A 19,079-nucleotide genomic window follows, 5' to 3' on the forward strand; every position below is an offset into this window, starting at 1 on the left:
TGAAGGTGAGGATGAGGAGGAGGAAGATAAACGTGTGGAAATGGGAGTGGGAACGGGAGATAGAAAGGGAGTATGAATAGATAAAGTATTGTGATGACTACTAGTCCCGGTAGTACAAGGGGAGGAAAGAGGGCGTTGGTGCTGATGCTGATGCTGTCGCTGCCGCTCCGCCAGCAGGAAGGAGCGTGGAGTCATCATTGTGGCCACCCCCTAGTCCCTAGTCTTAGTCCTGGGACCCTAGTCCGAATCGCGGACACCCAGACAGGGCAAGTGTGACAATTGGAAGCCTTGAGGCCGGTACCTTTGATCCTGCCTCGGTGGGCGCTAGGTTGGGCAGGGAGCCAGGGTGTGCTGGCACTTTGCTGCACACACTGGGCTGCGCTGCGCTGCACCACGCTGGAGGTGAAGTGTCTGGCGGAGCGGAAGTGGGTCCGCGTCTGTTTTGTAGGGGTTTTACAGTGAGTCTTCAGGGCAGGGCCGCTGTGCTGTGCTGTGCGTCGTGCCTACCTAGTGGGTCCTCGTTCGCTGGCACTGAACGCACCTGCTTTGTTTTTTCTTCTTTCTTTCAAATAGTAAATAGTGCTTCTTTTTTTGGTTGGAATGCTCAGCCCTGATTGATTGATTGATAGAACGAGGGTTCAGTCTCACTCTGCTTTGCCTAAAATTCCATTCAATTGAGGGCTCTCCCTCCCTTTGTCGATCAGTCCCCTAATCTTGCTTTTTTTCCCAGTGTTTCCTCCCTAAAAGGACCCTTCGTCTTGGATCAAGATACGGAAACCCTGTCTAGGTTCAACAAGCTTCGATTTCAGGCCCAGCCTGTCCCGGATATGAGATCCGCAACACACCGCAAACCGGAGGCCAGACCAGCCAGCCAGCTAGAGCAGAGTAGAGTAGAGCAAGCAAGGAAGACCAGCCCGGGAATGACCGCGTGTCCGTCTTGTCCCCAGCAAAAGTGAACTGTACTGGCAACTGTGTTGTATGGACAGTTTCAGTAACGTAAACACGATGGCTTGGATTGGTCCGTCGATCAAGGGTGACGCTTGTGAGTTCGTCAAAGCCCTAGAAGCTTGGGAGCAATGGCGAATCACGTCTTGATGGCCAAGTGGCACTTGTAAGGACCCCGAATTGATTCTCTGTTTGCTTTGTGTTACGCTATCGCGGATACGTAACGGGTCGTGCCTTGCAGCTCTGCAAACTTCTGCTGCGCTGTGGTCGTGGTAATAAAGACAGCCAGATGCGCAGGGATCTGATATTGACAAATCAGATTGCACAAGGTTGATGGTTTTAGGGCCGCGGAGAAGCTTGTTTGCTGTCAATCCCGTGTTGGAATGAATATTGGAGGAGGCAGAATTTCTCTTTCAACAACAAAAACAGTCGAGATATCCTCCGTAACAGGTTGGGTCCTTTTCTTGTACGAAAGAGCGGTAACCACGAATATTCTATGTCCTTATCCCAACGACTACGGTAGTCCTCGTGGGCATTGAGCGGGGCGTGGACAGGCTCAGGCTGGGGATTTTGAGCAGGGGGCAGAGAGTGCCAAGCAAATGTCTGAGATTGAAGTTCGACAATTAAATACCACAGGCCTGGTCAAACTGGCGAGTCACAAGGAAGTCAGTCTGTGTTTCGGGGTCCATGTCCGCTTGAACCGCCAGCAGAAAACACAGCCCTTCTCACAGTATCGACAGCCTTGCTCACGCTCCGGCCGGCTATACGAAGAATGATGGTCTGAGTGAGATGATCAGGTCGCTCGTCCAGTCGAACAATATCGCATGCAAGTGTCTCAAAGGGACTACGAGCTGAGCTGTGATGGTGGACTGACAGGAGCTTTTGAATAGCACAGGACAAATCGAGACGAGCCAGCTGGCGCGAGATAGCCGTCTAGAATTGTTCCACACAGAACCTAGCAGCTACTGTACACGCGCCTATGATATGATGTTATATCGGGTACACAGCTTCTGTTACGGGCAAGATACGAAAGATCATCTGAACCTAACTTTACCTACCCAAGGTAGTAAGTACTTGCCGATTCCTCACATCCAATTAGTTGATTCGACCTGAATGTTGGGGGTCACGGTATCGGAGCTTTATCGCGTGCCCAAACTGATAAGGCAGCATCCACGCACGCCAACAACAACCAGCCAGCCACCAGTGAGCATCACGATAACAATCATAGGCTTGTGCTATTGCTGTAGCTACAGAGTCAGAATGTGCTTGGCATGGAGACGCTCCTACTATGTTCTTCACCTTATTTTCTTGACGCGATCCTTGACAGCTTTGCGATAACTTAATACTCGCTCGGTAGTTAAGATCTTCAATTCAACGTGGCGATCCACGAGTCAGTGGGCCGAACCGGAGGTCCTTCAGCGGCAACTCCGGGTCCTCGCCCGAAGAACGCGCAAGACAGAAGGGGCCTCGGAGCGGGATCTCTTATCTATACTTTGGCTTTCCCATTCCCACGCGATTACCGCCAGCGGATGCACTATCATATACCTAGGTAGGTAGAGGTAGTCAGAACTGTACCTGCCGGAACGAGGCATCCCCCATCCACGGTCCTTTGTTACATGCTGATGAGCACGTGTGACAACAAGATGGCATGCTCCTTATTTGGGTTCTTGCGACGAATATCACGCCGCACCAGAAAGGAAAACAAAGTCGAGGGAGGGTGCCTCAGAAGCCTCCAGCTGTCATTGTCTGCAGGGTCTTGCGACCACGAATGACGAGCGTTGAACCAAGACATTGATTCATTGTGCTTAGTGACGCCATGTCTCTGGTACCCAGTGTCAGCTCTCCCTCTTTGAGCCTGGTCCGTTTACTGTCCTTGAAGGAATTCCAATGGGGTCAATCCAAGTTTTACAAAGGGTGGTAGGGTGAGATTGACTGGTGACGCACCGAGACAAAACCCAACCCCAACCCAAGAGAAGGGTTGGGTCGAAGAAGAGGACATTGTTGGATCGCCAGGTCTTTATTCCTCGTTCAGAGGAACACCAAACGTTGATCGTTCCTGTCGTCCTTGTACGCCTCTGAAGGAAAATTCTTTAAAGCTGTTTTGCCTTGATTCTCGCGAGTTCTGGCCTGGCCTTGATCGCCGTGACATCACTAGCAACCATGACCCAAAAGACTGTGCCTGTCTTGGCATCTAGACTCAAGCCAAGTCACGAGAACAGGATAGGAGCACAACACAGTACCTATCCGATCAAGCCGTAGCAGCGGGAGTGGTTCTCGACTCGTTCTGGTCATAGGCCGAAACTCTAAATACCCCCCCTCCAAGTTCCAAGACCTTTTCCCTCGTGCTTTTGTGTCTCATCCCCATCTCAGTTCCTCTGGTAGGTTGTCTTTCTTATCGCTCCCTTGTCATTCGCTCTTGGCCTTCTAACCCTGCATCCTTCCGTCATCTGCTGGACTTGCGAAAAACGCGGGGTCTGTCTTGTTCTGTCTTGTCTCCCCCACACTCTGCAGGGTCTCAGAATGAGACAAAAACAAAATTTTTGATTCTTTCAATCAAATCACAACAAAAATCTGGGGTTCCTTTTTATCTTTGTGAGATTGCAGAGTTGTGGGGCATCCATCACATAAGATTGGTACGTTAGATCGATCCAGATACAGAGATACAGACACACAGAAATAGCAACTGTTATTAGCATACAGTTATGTACAGTTTTGTTCAACGGCTGAGATTAGGATTGATGATGCTCAGATCAGAGCTGTTGAGCTGATCGATAGATCAGCCATGAAACTCAAACTGCAGAGGCTTCTCTCCATTTACTCCCCTCCTCCCGCCGCCCATGATAGCTCACGTTGCTGTGCTGAAGCTAGGGTTAGGCTTACTGTGCTATTTACCTCTACGCACGCGTGAGCCGCCTGGGTGGGCAGGTGGGCTAAGAAGAAACAAAACGAGACTTGCAGCATCAGGCCAATAGTGATAATTAATGCTCGGGTGCCTAATTGAGGCTTCCGCGAAACCCCATGTTTCACGGTTTCACCTGGTTGTTGTTGTCACGAGACCTGCTAGGCACAAAGACAATATGACCTTGGACGACATGTCAGTTTGGGGCTGTGTTACCTCCGCCGTTCCTAGGCTGTCCTCTGATGTCCTCTGGTGTCCTCTCAGTGATCAGCAGTCCGCTCGACAATCTAGCAAATCTACTAATGTCCGCCAGCCTCCGTGCCTCACCCTAAAACTAATAAACCTGCAACGTTCCGCTCCTCATTTGTTGTTTCTTTACTCCAACACATGCAACCTTTTCATTCGCTGGGATCGTATTTCCGCTTGCAGTCCAACGTGCAGGGAATGACTGTGTGTTACGGAGCCCACTATTAACCGCTTCTTCATGACGCTGGCCAAGTGACATGATGAGCCTGTTGATTAGAAGATTAAGAATCGATTGCTCATTTACTCCAAGACTTCTTCTCTGCTCTGCACCACTTGATCGGGCCTCATCTTCGATCGAGGTGCATAATGCAGGAATCTCCAAAAACGAAAACAAAAGTGCCATTGCTTGGGCAGAAACTCTAGTTTTTCCATCCTTCTTCTGTACGGTAATTCGGCACAAAGACATCCGTTTGAGACATTAACGCATCATTTATGGTGAATTGCCCATGCAGCGATAAATTCACAATCGCGATGAGAATGAGGCCTGACATTATCAACAACTCATGTCTTTGGCCTTGCATGGTGAGTCTACATTGTGAGTCAGTCTGTTGCATTGATATATGGAGATAGGCCTGCAACACCAAGGATTCATGAGGTGAATGAGACATAAAGTAACCGACATCAAGATTGAGCATACTACAAATCTTGGTGAGTTTCTCGGCAGTCCCGGATGTGTTACCGTTTTAAGCTGCTGGAGTGCCTATCCTATTCCATCAGATGAGTTGTCAACTTGAAGCTGCTGCATGTTAATTACATGCATCTCCAACTTTCTTCGTCCAGCGTGGGAAGTGGCATGATGTTTATACCCTGCAATAACAGCACACCTAAGTTTGAAGAGTTACAACGCGAGGCACCCACATGAATAGCATATGAGAGAGAGCAAAGTATCATGATTTGATTGAATCTGTATTTGCTTAGTTGTTCTAGAAGAGTTGTCCTGTGAATGTCTCAAACTTGGTTTGTGTCTTTTGCTCGAGTTGTGAGTTTTAGTCTAGGGTAAGCCGAATTCCAATAGCACAAAAATTAGGAACTTTTATCGAACTGAATACAAGTCTGTCTAGTTACAGAGAAGGTATCATCATGACGAGTCTTATGGTACTTTTTGATGTCAAGATGACATTCATTGTCACAAAGAGTTCGAGTATCGTCGATTTGAGCGCACTCCCCAAGGATGCGTGACACATGATCAAGTATCTCGTGGTCACGTATCATATGTAACTCATAGGAACATTTAAAACCCATCAACTCCTTTCGATATTCAATCTTGTACCTTGGTCTGCGAATCGGGCGGAAACTATACATCATGGTGATATGTAAGCCTATTTGCTAGTTTGAGGTTGGTTGTCCATCGTCATCTCTTCAGCATCATCACATAACACTCACTCACTCACTCACTCACTGTACGCAAGGAATATTAGAATATGAGCTGGATTCATATATTGATCTGTTTTATTGGCTCATACTTCGTATACTCATCTCGAACTTTGTGTGTTTTGTATGTTCTGCCTGCCTGTATGGTGCCACTAGAATGAGCATCGATATAAGCCTTCTCAGCATGTCTTCCTTTCACATACGACCATACCTACCAGAAAATACGGGATCCCGTCCGCTCTCCCATAGTCAAGCTGGTAAGGGGCGGATTAGTAGTTGGGTCGGTGACGACCAGCGAATCCCCGCTGTTGTATGTTTTTGTTGTTTTTTTGCCCTGAGGGTATCGTGGGCAAGACCTAGCATATCTGGGACTACTCATTCAGTGGTCACACGTTGTTATCAGACAGAGACATGTTTTATTATTTTTTTAGACCCGTCAACTTTACATGAAACGATAATGAGTCTCTGAGTCCTCTGTCTGTTGAGAGAGGCTAAGTGGGAACGTTGTGTGGGTTTATATGGGCTCCACGTTCGATTAGCAACGATGTAGTCCAAGTCTCCGGTTCCTTCACGAGGTATGCCCAATAACAACAGATTCGTCTATGATACTCTAAGACATATGAGATAGAAATGAAAACACTGCTTTGAGGTACCTGGGTAGCATGCTATTCTTTATGGGCCATTCGTAATGAGAGTCTCCAACTGTCAAGACAGGAAGTGAACACTCGTATCGATCAACTCATAAGCTTTCTGCTAAGATAGTGAGATACCAGATTCTATTTCTGAGATGATGATACTTAAGCCAAATGTTGCTACAGTATACTTCTCTATAAACGGTGATGTGAAAAGAGAGTATAGCTACCTGGTAACTACTTTCAACATGTTGTGAATTGACCACAATATGCACAAGAATATTTTGGTAAACTACTATTGTAAATTCTGGACCTATGTGACCTGTTTATAGATCCAGAAGAGAGATTCTCTAAAGTACGCGACTTCCTCTCATCTCGGGTCATCCAGAACGCCATGCCTAACCCGACATTTACCAATGGGAACAACGCAGGTTATATTCCCCAATGGTATGAGTAATACGTAAGATGCATTGCGAATGATCAAAATACAAATGCTTTGAGATTTGGTCATGAGGAGATTCGGAGGAAAAGTCCCGTTAAGAATACGGAGTAGCGGTCCGATTTGCGACTATGTATGTGAGTATATAAGCCAACCAAGCAACTGTATTCAAAGGAGCAACGACTATAAATTTATAAAACAGGAAAATAACACCATTGTATACACTATTTAGAGAAAATACTAGGTTCAATGGGTATTGGTAGTGTTTCTGTGCCTCTATTTATCGGTTCTTGTTGGCTGAGCCAAACATTCAGCAACGCATCTCATGACCTTTGACAAGCGCGCTCAGAGTAAATAGCAACTGAGACTAGTTTTAAGGTTATTTAAACGAGAAAATTCAGATGTGTTTTCCATGATACCAACGTCATATATTTGCTATATAGTAGAACACAATGTCCACGGCAATGTGTATGACTTCAAGCATATAAACCACAAAAGCAACTGAACTTTTATTACCATAGCTTATTGTTCGGAATGCCCTTGCGTCTATCCGTGAGCCAATCTTAGTCAACAAGAACGATGCTCAATTAGGACTACCAGATGAAAGCTCCGGATATTTTGTTTCCCAATTCGTCCTCGCCAAGGCAACCCTTGTTCTGTCCTGACAACCTCCAAAAGCCAAAATATTATAGGAAATTCGTTTCAATGGTGGGAAATATTTCATCAAATGTTTCCGTCCCTTTAAAGTGTTGTTTCCAAATGGGGATCCCTCCGAAGGGCGGCTATCGAAAGTATATGCTATATCGCTCGGTATATAACTTGGAGATATTTCTTCAGTCATGATTAGGGAGCATATTTTTCCATATTCGTCATCACCGTCTATCTATTGATCATCTCAAACATACCCATCATGCATATCTCTCTTTCTCTTCTTTGCACGGCTGCCCTGGCTGCTGCTCACGGCTACGTTGAGACTGCCACCATTGGGGGGCAGACGTACCAGTTCTACAACCCTTACCAAGACCCTTACCAGAACCCTCCCCCTAAGCGCATCTCCCGCGCCATCCCCGGCAATGGTCCTGTAGAAGACGTTAATTCTATTGATCTTCAGTGCAATGGATACACTGCTGGTGGTATCACGGGCAGCCAGCCAGCTGCTCTTCACGCCGAGGCCGCAGCCGGATCAACTGTTAACTTGAAGTGGACTCTCTGGCCCGACTCCCACGTTGGACCTGTCATGACTTATATGGCTCGCTGCCCCGATTCTGGGTGTGATGCTTGGATGCCCGGCACTCAGAAGGTGTGGTTCAAGATTCAGGAGGCTGGACGTGACGGAACCAGCAACAACTGGGCTTCTGTATGTATACTCCCACGGAAACCGACATTAGTACTGTGACTAACATATCGTGACCACAGTCTGTTATCATGAAGGCTGGCAACAGTGGCGTCAGCTACACCATCCCTCAATGTATCAAGCCCGGCTACTACCTCGTTCGCCACGAAACCATTGCTCTTCACGCTGCGACCGGATACCCAGGAGCCCAGTTTTACCCCGGATGCCATCAGCTTAAGGTGACGGGAAGTGGCAGTACCACTCCTTCAAACCTCGTTTCTTTCCCGGGCGCTTATGCAAGCAGTGACCCCGGTGTCACCTACAACCCTTACCAGGGTGAGTCATATCTGCCCGTAGCCTTATTGTAACGTTTGCTAACTGGTGTGCAGCTACCACTTACAAGATCCCTGGCCCTGCTGTGTTCAAGTGCTAAATTCAGTATTGAATCGGTTGTAGCAAAACTATTCTTTCCACTAGTTGGACTTTATTCTTTGACATTTTTGAAGCTCAAGCACATAAAAAGGTTGTGTCAGACATGAACAAGACATAGTATATAGTTCTTCAGATATCAAACTAAACATTACACCTCTGACCGTACAAACTTCTCTTGAGACACTACCATGCAAGTTATTTGTTGTTGGGAGGTGTCCTTGTCCCAGAGGAACTGAAAGTGGCAGCCCTCTTAACCACCTGAACCACCTCCCCGGTAGTAGACTCAGTATGTACCCACCAGTGCCAAATGATCGCCAAAAGAACAACAAAAACAGTCAAAGGGATGGCGATCCACCACATGGTCCAGAACAAAGGCGTAAGCCGGATGTCCCAAGCCTCACCATCCTTGTGAATCTCGGACGAAAACAGCTGCGACCCGATAACCGTGGCAACACCAGTCGTAGGCAGAAATATCATGGTGATGGCAGCGATGACCTTCATAGAGTTGGAGTCTTGAATCATGACCATTGAATCCTGTTGGGTGACGAGGTTGAAAGACAGTGTGATTGCGTTGTCGATGCGCTTTTGCAGACTACTCAGTCGTAATTGACTAGACATGAACAAGGAACGTCTGTACTGGAGAGTTTCACGTAGTTGTTTGAGCACTGGCTCTCGAGTTGTAGGCTGTTCTGCGTGGCTATGATTGCCTACGTTGTGAAGTGTTGCATCTACAAGCATAATGCACGATTCGATTGCTTCGCCTATGTGAATGATGTGTTTGGCGCAGTTATGCATGGCAGAGAAGGGAACTTTGGAGCTCATCTTGCGGACGTTTTTTGAGTTGGAATATTCGAGGATCAACTATAGCGAGTGAGTTGCAAGAACCATGAATCAGGATATAGCAAGAACAAGAAGACTTACATGTTCTAGAGGACCAAAGATGGTGTTCATCTTCCAGACAGTATCGTCAACTTCAAAGTAGAGCGCATCAAAGATAAGATCAAACAGGATATAAGGATCCGTGGACACATGCTGCCACGCCTTTGCGGCAACAAACTCGTTAATCCTCTGCCTCAATCTAGGCGTGGCTCCGAAGCAGACCAGCGTAGTACTCCCGCTATTCTCCACACGCAGAAAAAAGCCCGCTCGGTGCCAACTGTAGTCCGCCTGCGGGAGAGTCGAAGTGTGGTATCCCATGGCAGCAGCGCGGTTGTCTACTTCAGGGGCGCTGCCGGGGGCTTGCTTCACGTCAATGTTCTTGCAGAGGAAGTGGAACCAGGAGCTGGAGCCATGATTATCGGTGGCCCTTCCGAAGCTGTGGCTTACGGACTGGAGACGTTCTTTTGTAAAGTCGCTTGGGATGTTGAGTATGTTGAAGAGCTCAATGCATTGAGAAAGCGCATCTCTACGGGGGAGATCAAGAGGTGCAAAGCTTGGAATGTTAGTCCTCCCTTGATTCACGGATTCAAAATCTCTTGTGTGTATGTGAGGACTCACACAATTCTTAAACTCGCTTTTTGTCGTAGACATCGAGCGTTGGGTTCAATGTACCAGCGACCTTCAGGATGATCTGCAAATATGAGAAGAAGGGTTTTATTTCTGGATTGTCGTTACTTACCATGGGTTATTTCCCAAATATTGAGCATCCATTGTGGAAAAGCAACTGCGAGCGGTGTCTGAGTTGCTTCTTGAGCGAATGCATCATACGGATTTGATCTTTGGGTCCACGACATAATGAATGTGTAGAGCTGGTTGCGAAAGTGAATGATACAGAGTGAATGATACAGGATGAATTAGCATGACTTTGAATGTCTTGATACATATGAGTCTTTCCCTGTTACATCAAGAGTCCTTCTTTTTGAGTCCTATAAATGCAAGCGCCGGCCTCATTTTGATGGCGTCTAACCTATTTCTACCACACACTACATGGATCTGTTTAGAGATAACAGTACAATAGTCTATACTCTGCAGCCTCTAAAGTCCTGGGAATGGCACGCGTAGAGTCTAGACCAAGCCATGTTTCAACCACCTAAAAAAAAGGAGCGTCATGATCGCCGTTTGTAAACGGAAATACCACGACTTGGTCTAACGAAATAGAATTATTAAGCTTTCTGACCCCTTGGGTTACACTCGTGCTCGGGCTGGTCTAGTCCCCAAGTCTAGCTCCCCAGGGCTGAAGAGGCGTTTTGAGACCAGGGGTTCCTATGGCTTGTCCATCCTATCAGAGCTGGCACTATTGTCAGTTAATTGCTTCTCTTGCTTTTATCTGCGACTCACATGATGCTAAAGAGGGTTTCACAAAATTGCAAGGAACGTTGCGTCTCCTTATCAATTCTCAGAAATACGACACCCATGTCGCCCAGCATACCATTTTCGGAGAGTAAATCAAACCCTGCAGTTGAGGCGGCGTTATACCTCACAAGGCGACCTATCCTAACGCTGCATTTGCGACAATATAGTATGACAATGCCAGGGGTTAGTGCAACGGCAGGGCATTCTCGACAAGCCACGGCTGAGAGACTTCTGATACTACTCTCCAGCCGAGTGACATTCTAGAGTCTCAGCCGCTTCTAATAGTTTCGTGTTGGATTCCCTCAAAAGTGGATGTTGTGGAAGATGCCGTCTTCCGACTCTATCCTATCATGGTCTACAACATGATGAGGCTGAATGCACGAGGTCGAGAACAGTCACTCCCTCCCCTTTATTCCCAGCCATGAGCGGCTATTCTCTCCTACCGAGTGAACGGTTTGGTTCCAGACCTGACTCTCCGGTGGCGAAAGGAAAGGGACGGGGCGCTTCCCATCGAGATATAGTTAGATACTGCCTATGATGGCGTGTAGCATCCATCCACCTGGGTTCAGCTCTTTTTTACTAAACCAACCTGAGAACTCCTTTGTGAGAATCATTTCTCCGTTTATTAGCGGTCAAGAGAACCGTTTTTGAATCCGAAAGAATTGAAGTCCTTCTCATTCTCCTCATCCTATATCCTGTCACCTATCCATTCATTATTTGAACCATGGTATTTCCCTCTTGCATGCCTTTTTTCACTCAGCTGTTGACATATGTTCCAGGCTCACGCACACGGAGGACATTGGGACCCCAACTCCATTGGAAATGTGAGTCTTCCCTTCAATGCCTCCATGGTTGAGGTCAAGACTGACACTATCAAGTACAATCAGACCCCGCCTCCTGTACATCATCAATCTCACGGAGGTGCATATACTCCTGGCAGCTCCGTCGTCGTACGTTACCCTCCTCTCTCCTTCTTCTCTAACATTCTCACATTTTTTAGTCTTATCCGAACCAACCATATACCCATCCCTATCAACAAACTGTGTCTCCGCCTACAAGTCCTCTATCAGCGCAGTCAACTGGCTACATAAACCCCCCTCTCCCACATCACCCAAGTCAACAAAACACTATGCAGTACCATCAACAGCCCATGGTTAGTGTACACCTCACCTTGATATGTATACGTCACTTGCTAACCAACGCAGGCCTTCAATGGTCAACAAAGCGTCGTCTATCAACAGCAGGGCTCAGGAAGTGGTCAGCAGGAAAGCCCAATGGTAAAGCTCTTCCGTGGATGTTTTTGTTTCTAGAGTCCTTCTTTTCTAAATTGAACATTTCTTAGCAGAACAAAAGTGCCACTGCCCCCGTGACTACCACGGCTCTCGCCACAACCAACAGCAACCAGAATGAGAAAGAAGTAAATAATGACACCCTCCTTCTACCAGTGTATTGTCACTAATAAGAAGTTCTCTAGCGAGCGGAAAAGGAGTTCCCTGTTAAACTCAAAGGAAGTAAGCACTTCTTCGAGCCACGATCCATCTACCGATGGCGCAACCCAGTTCTGTACCAGAAGCCTGGATACAACTACACCAACAATGAGGCCAAAATAAGACATCGTGACTATGCTGGCCGTGTCGAGTACAAGACTCGTTCGGATCGGTACCTTCACCCCAATGATGGTCATCTTCGCAACGTGTACGTAGCATGCGTCGATGACATATACGAAGGGCCTGGCACTTCTACTTGGAAGAGGACCTACGTCCGCAAGGTTGCACCCCTCAAGGTGCGCATCGCAACATGGATCATCGACTTTAGCTATGATCCGCAGAGCTGGGAGGACTGGGGTATTATGGTGTTGAGGACCTTTCCTGCAGCTATTGCCATGATGCTTGTTGTGAGTTTCTCCACTGATAACTATAAACACAGTGATACTGACGACATCAGTTCTGGGAAGGCAAGCCAAATGTCATCAGACGAAAGCTCTACTATGCCCCCGTTCTCTACAAATACCATGGCGATGCCAAAGTCTGGAGCAACCTCTACGAGAACCGAAAGGGCCTCTCCCTCATGGCTCGTAATAACACCATCTATCGCATGCTACGACCTCGATATCTATGCTTCCTTCGAGACGCCTTCAATGATGAGATCAGGGGTGTAGATGTCCGCAGTGTTGAGGAGTGGGAGAACAGCGATGGCCAAGATGTGAACCTTTCCTATCTGTTCGTTGCTTACTCCACAGAGCACTTCAGCCATAACTCCCAGGAGGATATGATGGCTCTTCATCACATTGCCGAGACGGCTTGTCGAGCTGCAAAGTTACCTGCATACTGGATCGCTTGTAGTTGTATGCGCGATGAAAGTGAACTCGAGTCTGACGTAAGCCCCTTTTCATTCCTGTGCACTATTCTATTTTACTGACCATAGTAGGTCTATCGTATCTCGGATGTTCTCCGTGGATCAGACAGGATGGTCATCGCCGTCGGAAGGGGCAAAGAGTCCCGTGCCGGATCCTCAGGCAAAGCAAACGCCGAGTCCCTCCTCCGGGAATGGGGTAGCCGAATGTGGACATTCCCAGAGGTTCTTCTCAGTCCTGGCCGTACCATCTCGATCTACACTCGTGATGGTAACCTCCAGTCACCCATGGTGGTCGCCAAGAACCAGTTCGCCGCTCAGGTCTGGACATATATGGACTCTGATGTGGCTCGTCACCTTATTGACCACTACCTTGGCTCCATCAGCCTTAGTCGTCTTGAGCAGGCTGTTCTCGCACTCAAGTGTCTGTATAGTCGCCATACAACCGAGTATCTCGCAGGTGACCAGGCATATGCGCTCATGGGTCTCTTGAGACTTCGGCCACAAGTTGATCGAACCGACACTGCCTTCCAAGCTTTCTCTAGACTGTCTTTGGCAAATGACTCGGACCAACTCCTTGAGCGATACATTTGTACGCTTCCCCTAACAATTGATCAGCCGTGGTATGACATGCAAGATGCATATGAGTCATCTCTCTGGGATATCACACCCTACTGTCAAGTCGCCGGTATTTCTGACAATGACACCATCGTCATCGACGGTGCATGGGGCATTTCTATCCGCTGGAAGGCCTTCTATCCAGTGTACTGGTCCACAGGTCCATCTTGGAAGAGATGGTTCTCTGAACTCGCGGTCGAATGGAACGGAGGCTTCTTCATCATTGCTGTCTCCCTCCTCGCAGCAGGTGCTCCTTTAGGTTCAAATGGGGCAGCCTACATCATCCCTGGTGTTTTGTTCCTCCTTTTGTTCCTTTACGTCTGGATGATCACGCCAAACTTGGTCCGTGTTATCTACAGTGGCAAGTTTGCCGCCACCCAAGCTGAGATGTTTGGGTTTGAGGGCCATCTCAACGCCCCCACCATTGAACGGTCCATCTTTGGTGGCGCCTTTGGTCGCCTGGCCTGGTCCACGAGTGGAAGTCTTCTCAGTCGCAGTGTGATCAACGAGTTTGGTGAGCGTGTCGGAATTGATCCATGCAGAGATCCCGAGGTCAGGATGAAGGTTGAGCGAGCCAAGCAAGCTCGTCCTGGTGAGATGAGGGTAAGTAGTGATTCTATTCCAGACTTTACCTTTCAATTAACTAACATTACTAGATCTTCACTCTTGTTGATACGTACAACATGGAGTTGACCTTGTTCGAAGCTGTCAGGCCGCCAGTCACTCTCATGTTCTGCGCTTCTGAAGGCGGAATGCAACGAGCTATTGGATGCTCGTATGAGTGGGAGACGCAAACCATGTATCGCGAGACAGTTCTTCGGATGCCCACGACTGCTTTGAATCGTATGGATCGTGTTCCCCGGTTCCGCATGGGCATTCAGAGACCGCAATATCCATCTGCTCCATATACCGGCGCTGTTTAGTCCGGTTCACATCTTTTAAATTCTGTGTACATGTACAAGCGGGGCTTCTTTTTGTCTTTCCTCTTTTCTGTTATCTCTGTGATTACGCGTCGAGGTCATAGTTTGTGTTTCCGTTATTATTTACAACTCTAACACGTCTATTCACGTAACAACATTTGGTTGACGCGTGAATAACTTTGGGACAGACAGATAATTTTCCAGGTTTCTCTAACAACGACATCAAGGTTTAATATCGAGAAATATAAAATGACCCTAGTTCTTCTCCCTGTGACCTTCTCTTTCTATCCTTCCTTGGAGTTCATGTCTATGGAAAGCTTCTTGTGAACTAGTCAACATCACGATTTCTATTACTCCTCTCTAATCATTCACCTCGGAAACATTCTCACCATGCCAGCTCTCAAAGCACCCGCCGAGTTACCGGTCGTGACTTCTACACCATCACTCGAATACCTCCAGCGACGAAGCCAAGTCCTTTTTCGCCGGGGAGGCCATCGTGACGATCTCAAAAACAATCTCGTACCTATCTGCCTTGCAATCGGCGGCATGGGCTGTGTGGCCTGCATAGCTCTCACACCAGCATGGCTCTCAGCCCGCAGGGAAAAGAAGAAGATGATACCATTGGCACAGAGGGGTGAGGTGAGGATATTCCATCTTTGGTACGAAAACGCTAAATATTTATTGCATCAGGTTAAAAAAGAGCGAGAACAACATTCCGAGTTAAATCGCGTTCGGATTCTGGTAAGAGCACAAATGGATTTAACATTTATCGCGTATCTAATTACATCTTACTGATGCTTTTGTTCAGCTTTCATACCCGCGGGAAAAGAAGGACTTTTCGGTGCTAAGGATCTGTATTTCTGGCCGGCGTTTATTGGCATTTTGAGAACGGACGGATGTGGGCGGATAACTCGTGGTTATACTCTGGTCGTAGGATATCAATCCTTCAATTAAATCTCTACTTTTCGCAACATAGGTTGCAATTTAAGTGAATTCTATCCCTCCCTAGTCCGATTCACCACAAGAGAAAGAATTGCGTCCATGATGAACCTATGATATGACTTGAAGCTATTCCTGCCACGGGAAACTGGTCAATTTTAATCAGGGTGTCGAGGCGTTACATCCAAAAGTTGCGCAAATGATGAATCCATGAGAATGAAGATGTCCATCAGTTAAGACAAGGAGGTATCCTTGACGTGCAGCTCTTATCGATAAGGGGCGGGGCAGCTGCCTTGAGCATCCAACATCAACTACAATCGAACTATAACATTTCTGATTCTTCATATTACAACAACGGGCCGTCAAAATGGAGGCATCAGCCCTCAAAGCATGGGGTATGTTCTTCGCTACTGGTGCAAGTAACTAAAGCTAACCAATGTGACAGAGTTGGACAACAATGTCCAGTTAGTTGACCCCAAACGCGACGCTCTCTACAACTTCGATCCAGACGCTCAAAAGGCCATCAATAATGAACAACCGTGGAAACAAGACCCCAGTCACTTCAAGCATGTAAGAATAAGTGCCACCGCCCTCATCAAAATGACCATGCATGCCCGCTCCGGTGGCAATCTCGAGGTCATGGGCTTAATGCAAGGCTACACCCAAGGCGACACATTCATCGTCACCGACGCATTCCGACTTCCTGTCGAGGGAACAGAGACTCGAGTCAATGCCCAAGACGAAGCGAACGAATATATTGTCGAGTATCTTGACCTGTGCCGAGCCCAAGGGCGTCAGGAGAACGTCGTGGGCTGGTATCACAGTCACCCAGGCTACGGATGCTGGCTGAGTGGTATCGACGTGGACACTGAAGCCATGCAGCAGCAGTTCCAGGATCCATTCCTTGCTGTCGTGATCGACCCCGACCGTACCATTAACTCAGGCAAGGTTGACATCGGCGCCTTCAGAACCTACCCGGCCGACTACAAGCCCAGTAGCGCCGTCACCTCAGACGGCACCCAAGCAGTACCCCTCGCCAAGGCCGCCGAATTCGGTGCTCACGCAAGCCGATACTACAGCTTAGAAGTCTCCCACTTCAAGAGCTCTCTGGACTCCCACCTCCTGGAGCTGCTCTGGCACAAGTACTGGGTCCAGACACTCAGCCAGAACCCGCTCATTACGAACCGAGACTATGGCAATAAACAGTTGCTAGATCTGAGTTCCAAGATCAAGGAGGCGACGACAGGTATTACCCGGAACCGAGCTGGCCAGGGCATGATGATGGGAACAAGCTCAAAGAGCTCCGACAAGGCAGTGGACAAGCTAGCCAAAGAAGCGAATTTGATTGCTTCCAAGGAACGATCAGGTCTCATTGCAAATCAAGTCAAGGCTAGCCTTTTCAACGATCTAGGGTCCAAGGCAAATTCTGCTTCGGAATCAGCATGATGGACTGACTTTATGGAAATGCATGTAGCATAACGAATTCGGCATAGATGGCGTTAAGAGGTCAATAAGCAATCTTTACTTTTCTTCAGACTAATTATTCCACCCTGGTGGTGTCCGTCGGTCAATCAGGTCGAGGCGTGTCGAAACGGCAAGACTTAGGATCGTCGACTATATCAACAAACGTAAATTTGACGACAGTGAGAATGAGACGATGCCACTGTCACGGCGCCTTTTGGTAGAACTTGTGCAGACATGTCCATGCTTGACATGTCTCGTCGTTTCTGATCCAGCCAATGTCTTGTAATTAGAGCATGCTGATCCGTCCTAGCAACCAGACGTACCCTATAACAACTTGAAAGGTTTGGCCATGCCAAGATACTTGACGAGCGGGGATGTAAACAGCACTTCGTGGTTGATGTATTAGTAGTAACCATGTTGTTCTTGCAACGGTGGAAGCTTGCATGGTTTCAAATTACGTGCCTGTGCCCCGTAAAGCCATCGGCAGTGTTACCAATGGGCAACTCACAAGACGGAGATGATGGGGCTATGGGAATCTAGACGCTACGCGTGTGCAACTGAGCACGTTGTGTTGTGGCTCGAGATGCAGCTCGACTGGGCAACGATCAACCCAGTTAACCGAGCACGCGAGCACCCAGAGAAAGGTAAAGCGAGAAGATCATCTGAGCTAGGTAGAATAGGACTCATCTTGTTTTCAGAAAAGACCCGAATTGTTCTTTTTTTTTTTTTTTTTTTTTTTTTTTTTTTTTTTGATAAAGACTCAATCAGGAACAAGTGACAGCTCAAGCACTAGAAGAAGTCGGGGAGACAGGCCGTCTTTGTGTGGATGGAGTCATGAGAAAGGGTGTGTTGATGCGTTCAGTGGCTCAAAGCTAGTCTAGTATTGACGAAACACAGTCAAGACGTCACCCTCGGTTACAAAAGTCATTAGCCATCGACGTCTCAGTCTCAGATTGAGGTTCAAAGTCAGTCTCACTTTCTCCTCTCACATGTTTATGTATTAGGTAGGTACTCGGGTATTGCCTCGACACCACAGCCAACATAAGAGTCAGTCAGTCAACCAGACAAACAAAGAGACGAGACGGGCACTTGAAGCATCTCGGCATTTTGTGTGCATATTTGATACCCATCCTTGACATATCTCGACACCATCTTTCTTAATAGGATTTCCTAATTCATGGCATCCTGATGTCGATTTTGATTTTGGAACCCACCCTAGACAAGGACAGGGAAAGTGAAACTGACGTCGCTATTGCTTCTTTTTGGTTATAGACGATGTGACGTCATAGATCGTTCACTTTAACGTCGAGCTAACGAGAGCTTTGACACGATCGATCAGCCCACGCGCGGCAGATTGATTGATGGGCCTCTTTCCGCTCCCTGTAGGATTTGCTTTGCAGCAGACCTAGCTCAGCTCAGCACCAAAAGCACAGCACCTCAAGGGGAAAAAATCAGGACAGGCATTGGGTACGAGTCTGCAAATCAAACCAAAACAAAGCCGTCAAATTTGGGCCATTACGCGTCATTGGATCAGGAAATTAGACTATGACGATTTCTCTCATGAGCTCTAACTAGATAGTATCTAAGAATCCATGATGGCTTGGTCTGGCCCTTTTCTTTAATTCAGTGGAGACCTGGGGAGAGCTCTAGTCTTTAGTGCTGTCGACTCAGTAATTAGAGCTCCCATCTTTCTGGGCGGTCTCCAATTTCATTCCAGCCAAGACCATGTTATCCTTGTTTTTCTTCGACTCTGAGAAGAGATTATCGGATGTTCATCGGCAATCCTTGCTTGGGTATAACATCACATCATATCGCATCCATCAGCTCCGCAAGGTATGTATTAACTGTCATGACGCAGGTAGATCATTCGTTTTAATGCGCCGAAGCGAGAGTCCACTTTGGTAGATCCCGGGATGAAGATATCGGGAATAAGTCAACAATTAATTCGAAGGATTGAATTCTGTATCAATCATATCAAAATTCCATTATCGCCGATTCACCAACAAACACAGCGATGCCAGGGTGAAAGGATGCACAGGGTCAGGTCAGACTTGTACTACTGATCAATCCTTGGCAGCGCGCAAGTAGTGAAAGAAAGACTGCATCAGATCTTTCTCTTTTCTTCTCTTCTCTTTTG

At 47.4% G+C, this 19,079-nt stretch overlaps 5 protein-coding genes across 5 annotated transcripts; 4 read left to right on the forward strand and 1 right to left on the reverse strand.

The window, feature by feature from the left end:
- Window positions 1-7,502: 7,502 nt before the first annotated feature.
- FPOAC1_002705 (uncharacterized protein) lies at window positions 7,503-8,358 on the forward strand (the record flags this gene model as incomplete). Its single annotated transcript, XM_044847281.1, has 3 exons — window positions 7,503-7,949; window positions 8,009-8,261; window positions 8,315-8,358. The coding sequence occupies 3 exons, from the start codon at window positions 7,503-7,505 to the stop codon at window positions 8,356-8,358; spliced, it is 744 nt and encodes a 247-aa protein (XP_044713197.1).
- Window positions 8,359-8,552: 194 nt separating this feature from the next.
- FPOAC1_002706 (uncharacterized protein) lies at window positions 8,553-10,090 on the reverse strand (the record flags this gene model as incomplete). The annotated part of the gene is made up of 4 exons (XM_044847282.1): window positions 8,553-9,218; window positions 9,279-9,789; window positions 9,855-9,927; window positions 9,976-10,090. The coding sequence occupies 4 exons, from the start codon at window positions 10,088-10,090 to the stop codon at window positions 8,553-8,555; spliced, it is 1,365 nt and encodes a 454-aa protein (XP_044713198.1).
- A 1,283-nt stretch (window positions 10,091-11,373) lies between these two features.
- On the forward strand, window positions 11,374-14,542 carry FPOAC1_002707 (uncharacterized protein; the record flags this gene model as incomplete). The annotated part of the gene is made up of 10 exons (XM_044847283.1): window positions 11,374-11,376; window positions 11,429-11,473; window positions 11,528-11,599; window positions 11,650-11,802; window positions 11,855-11,926; window positions 11,992-12,066; window positions 12,124-12,543; window positions 12,594-13,025; window positions 13,077-14,222; window positions 14,276-14,542. The coding sequence occupies 10 exons, from the start codon at window positions 11,374-11,376 to the stop codon at window positions 14,540-14,542; spliced, it is 2,685 nt and encodes an 894-aa protein (XP_044713199.1).
- Window positions 14,543-14,929: 387 nt separating this feature from the next.
- On the forward strand, window positions 14,930-15,425 carry FPOAC1_002708 (uncharacterized protein; the record flags this gene model as incomplete). Its single annotated transcript, XM_044847284.1, has 3 exons — window positions 14,930-15,178; window positions 15,230-15,280; window positions 15,348-15,425. 3 exons carry the CDS (start codon window positions 14,930-14,932, stop codon window positions 15,423-15,425), a joined length of 378 nt encoding a protein of 125 aa, XP_044713200.1.
- A 420-nt stretch (window positions 15,426-15,845) lies between these two features.
- Window positions 15,846-16,924, forward strand: RRI1 (COP9 signalosome catalytic subunit rri1; the record flags this gene model as incomplete). The annotated part of the gene is made up of 2 exons (XM_044847285.1): window positions 15,846-15,873; window positions 15,924-16,924. 2 exons carry the CDS (start codon window positions 15,846-15,848, stop codon window positions 16,922-16,924), a joined length of 1,029 nt encoding a protein of 342 aa, XP_044713201.1.
- Window positions 16,925-19,079: the final 2,155 nt, after the last annotated feature.

The sequence above is a fragment of the Fusarium poae genome, chromosome 1 (genome assembly GCF_019609905.1).
Source record: "Fusarium poae strain DAOMC 252244 chromosome 1, whole genome shotgun sequence".
Lineage (NCBI taxonomy): Eukaryota > Fungi > Ascomycota > Sordariomycetes > Hypocreales > Nectriaceae > Fusarium > Fusarium poae.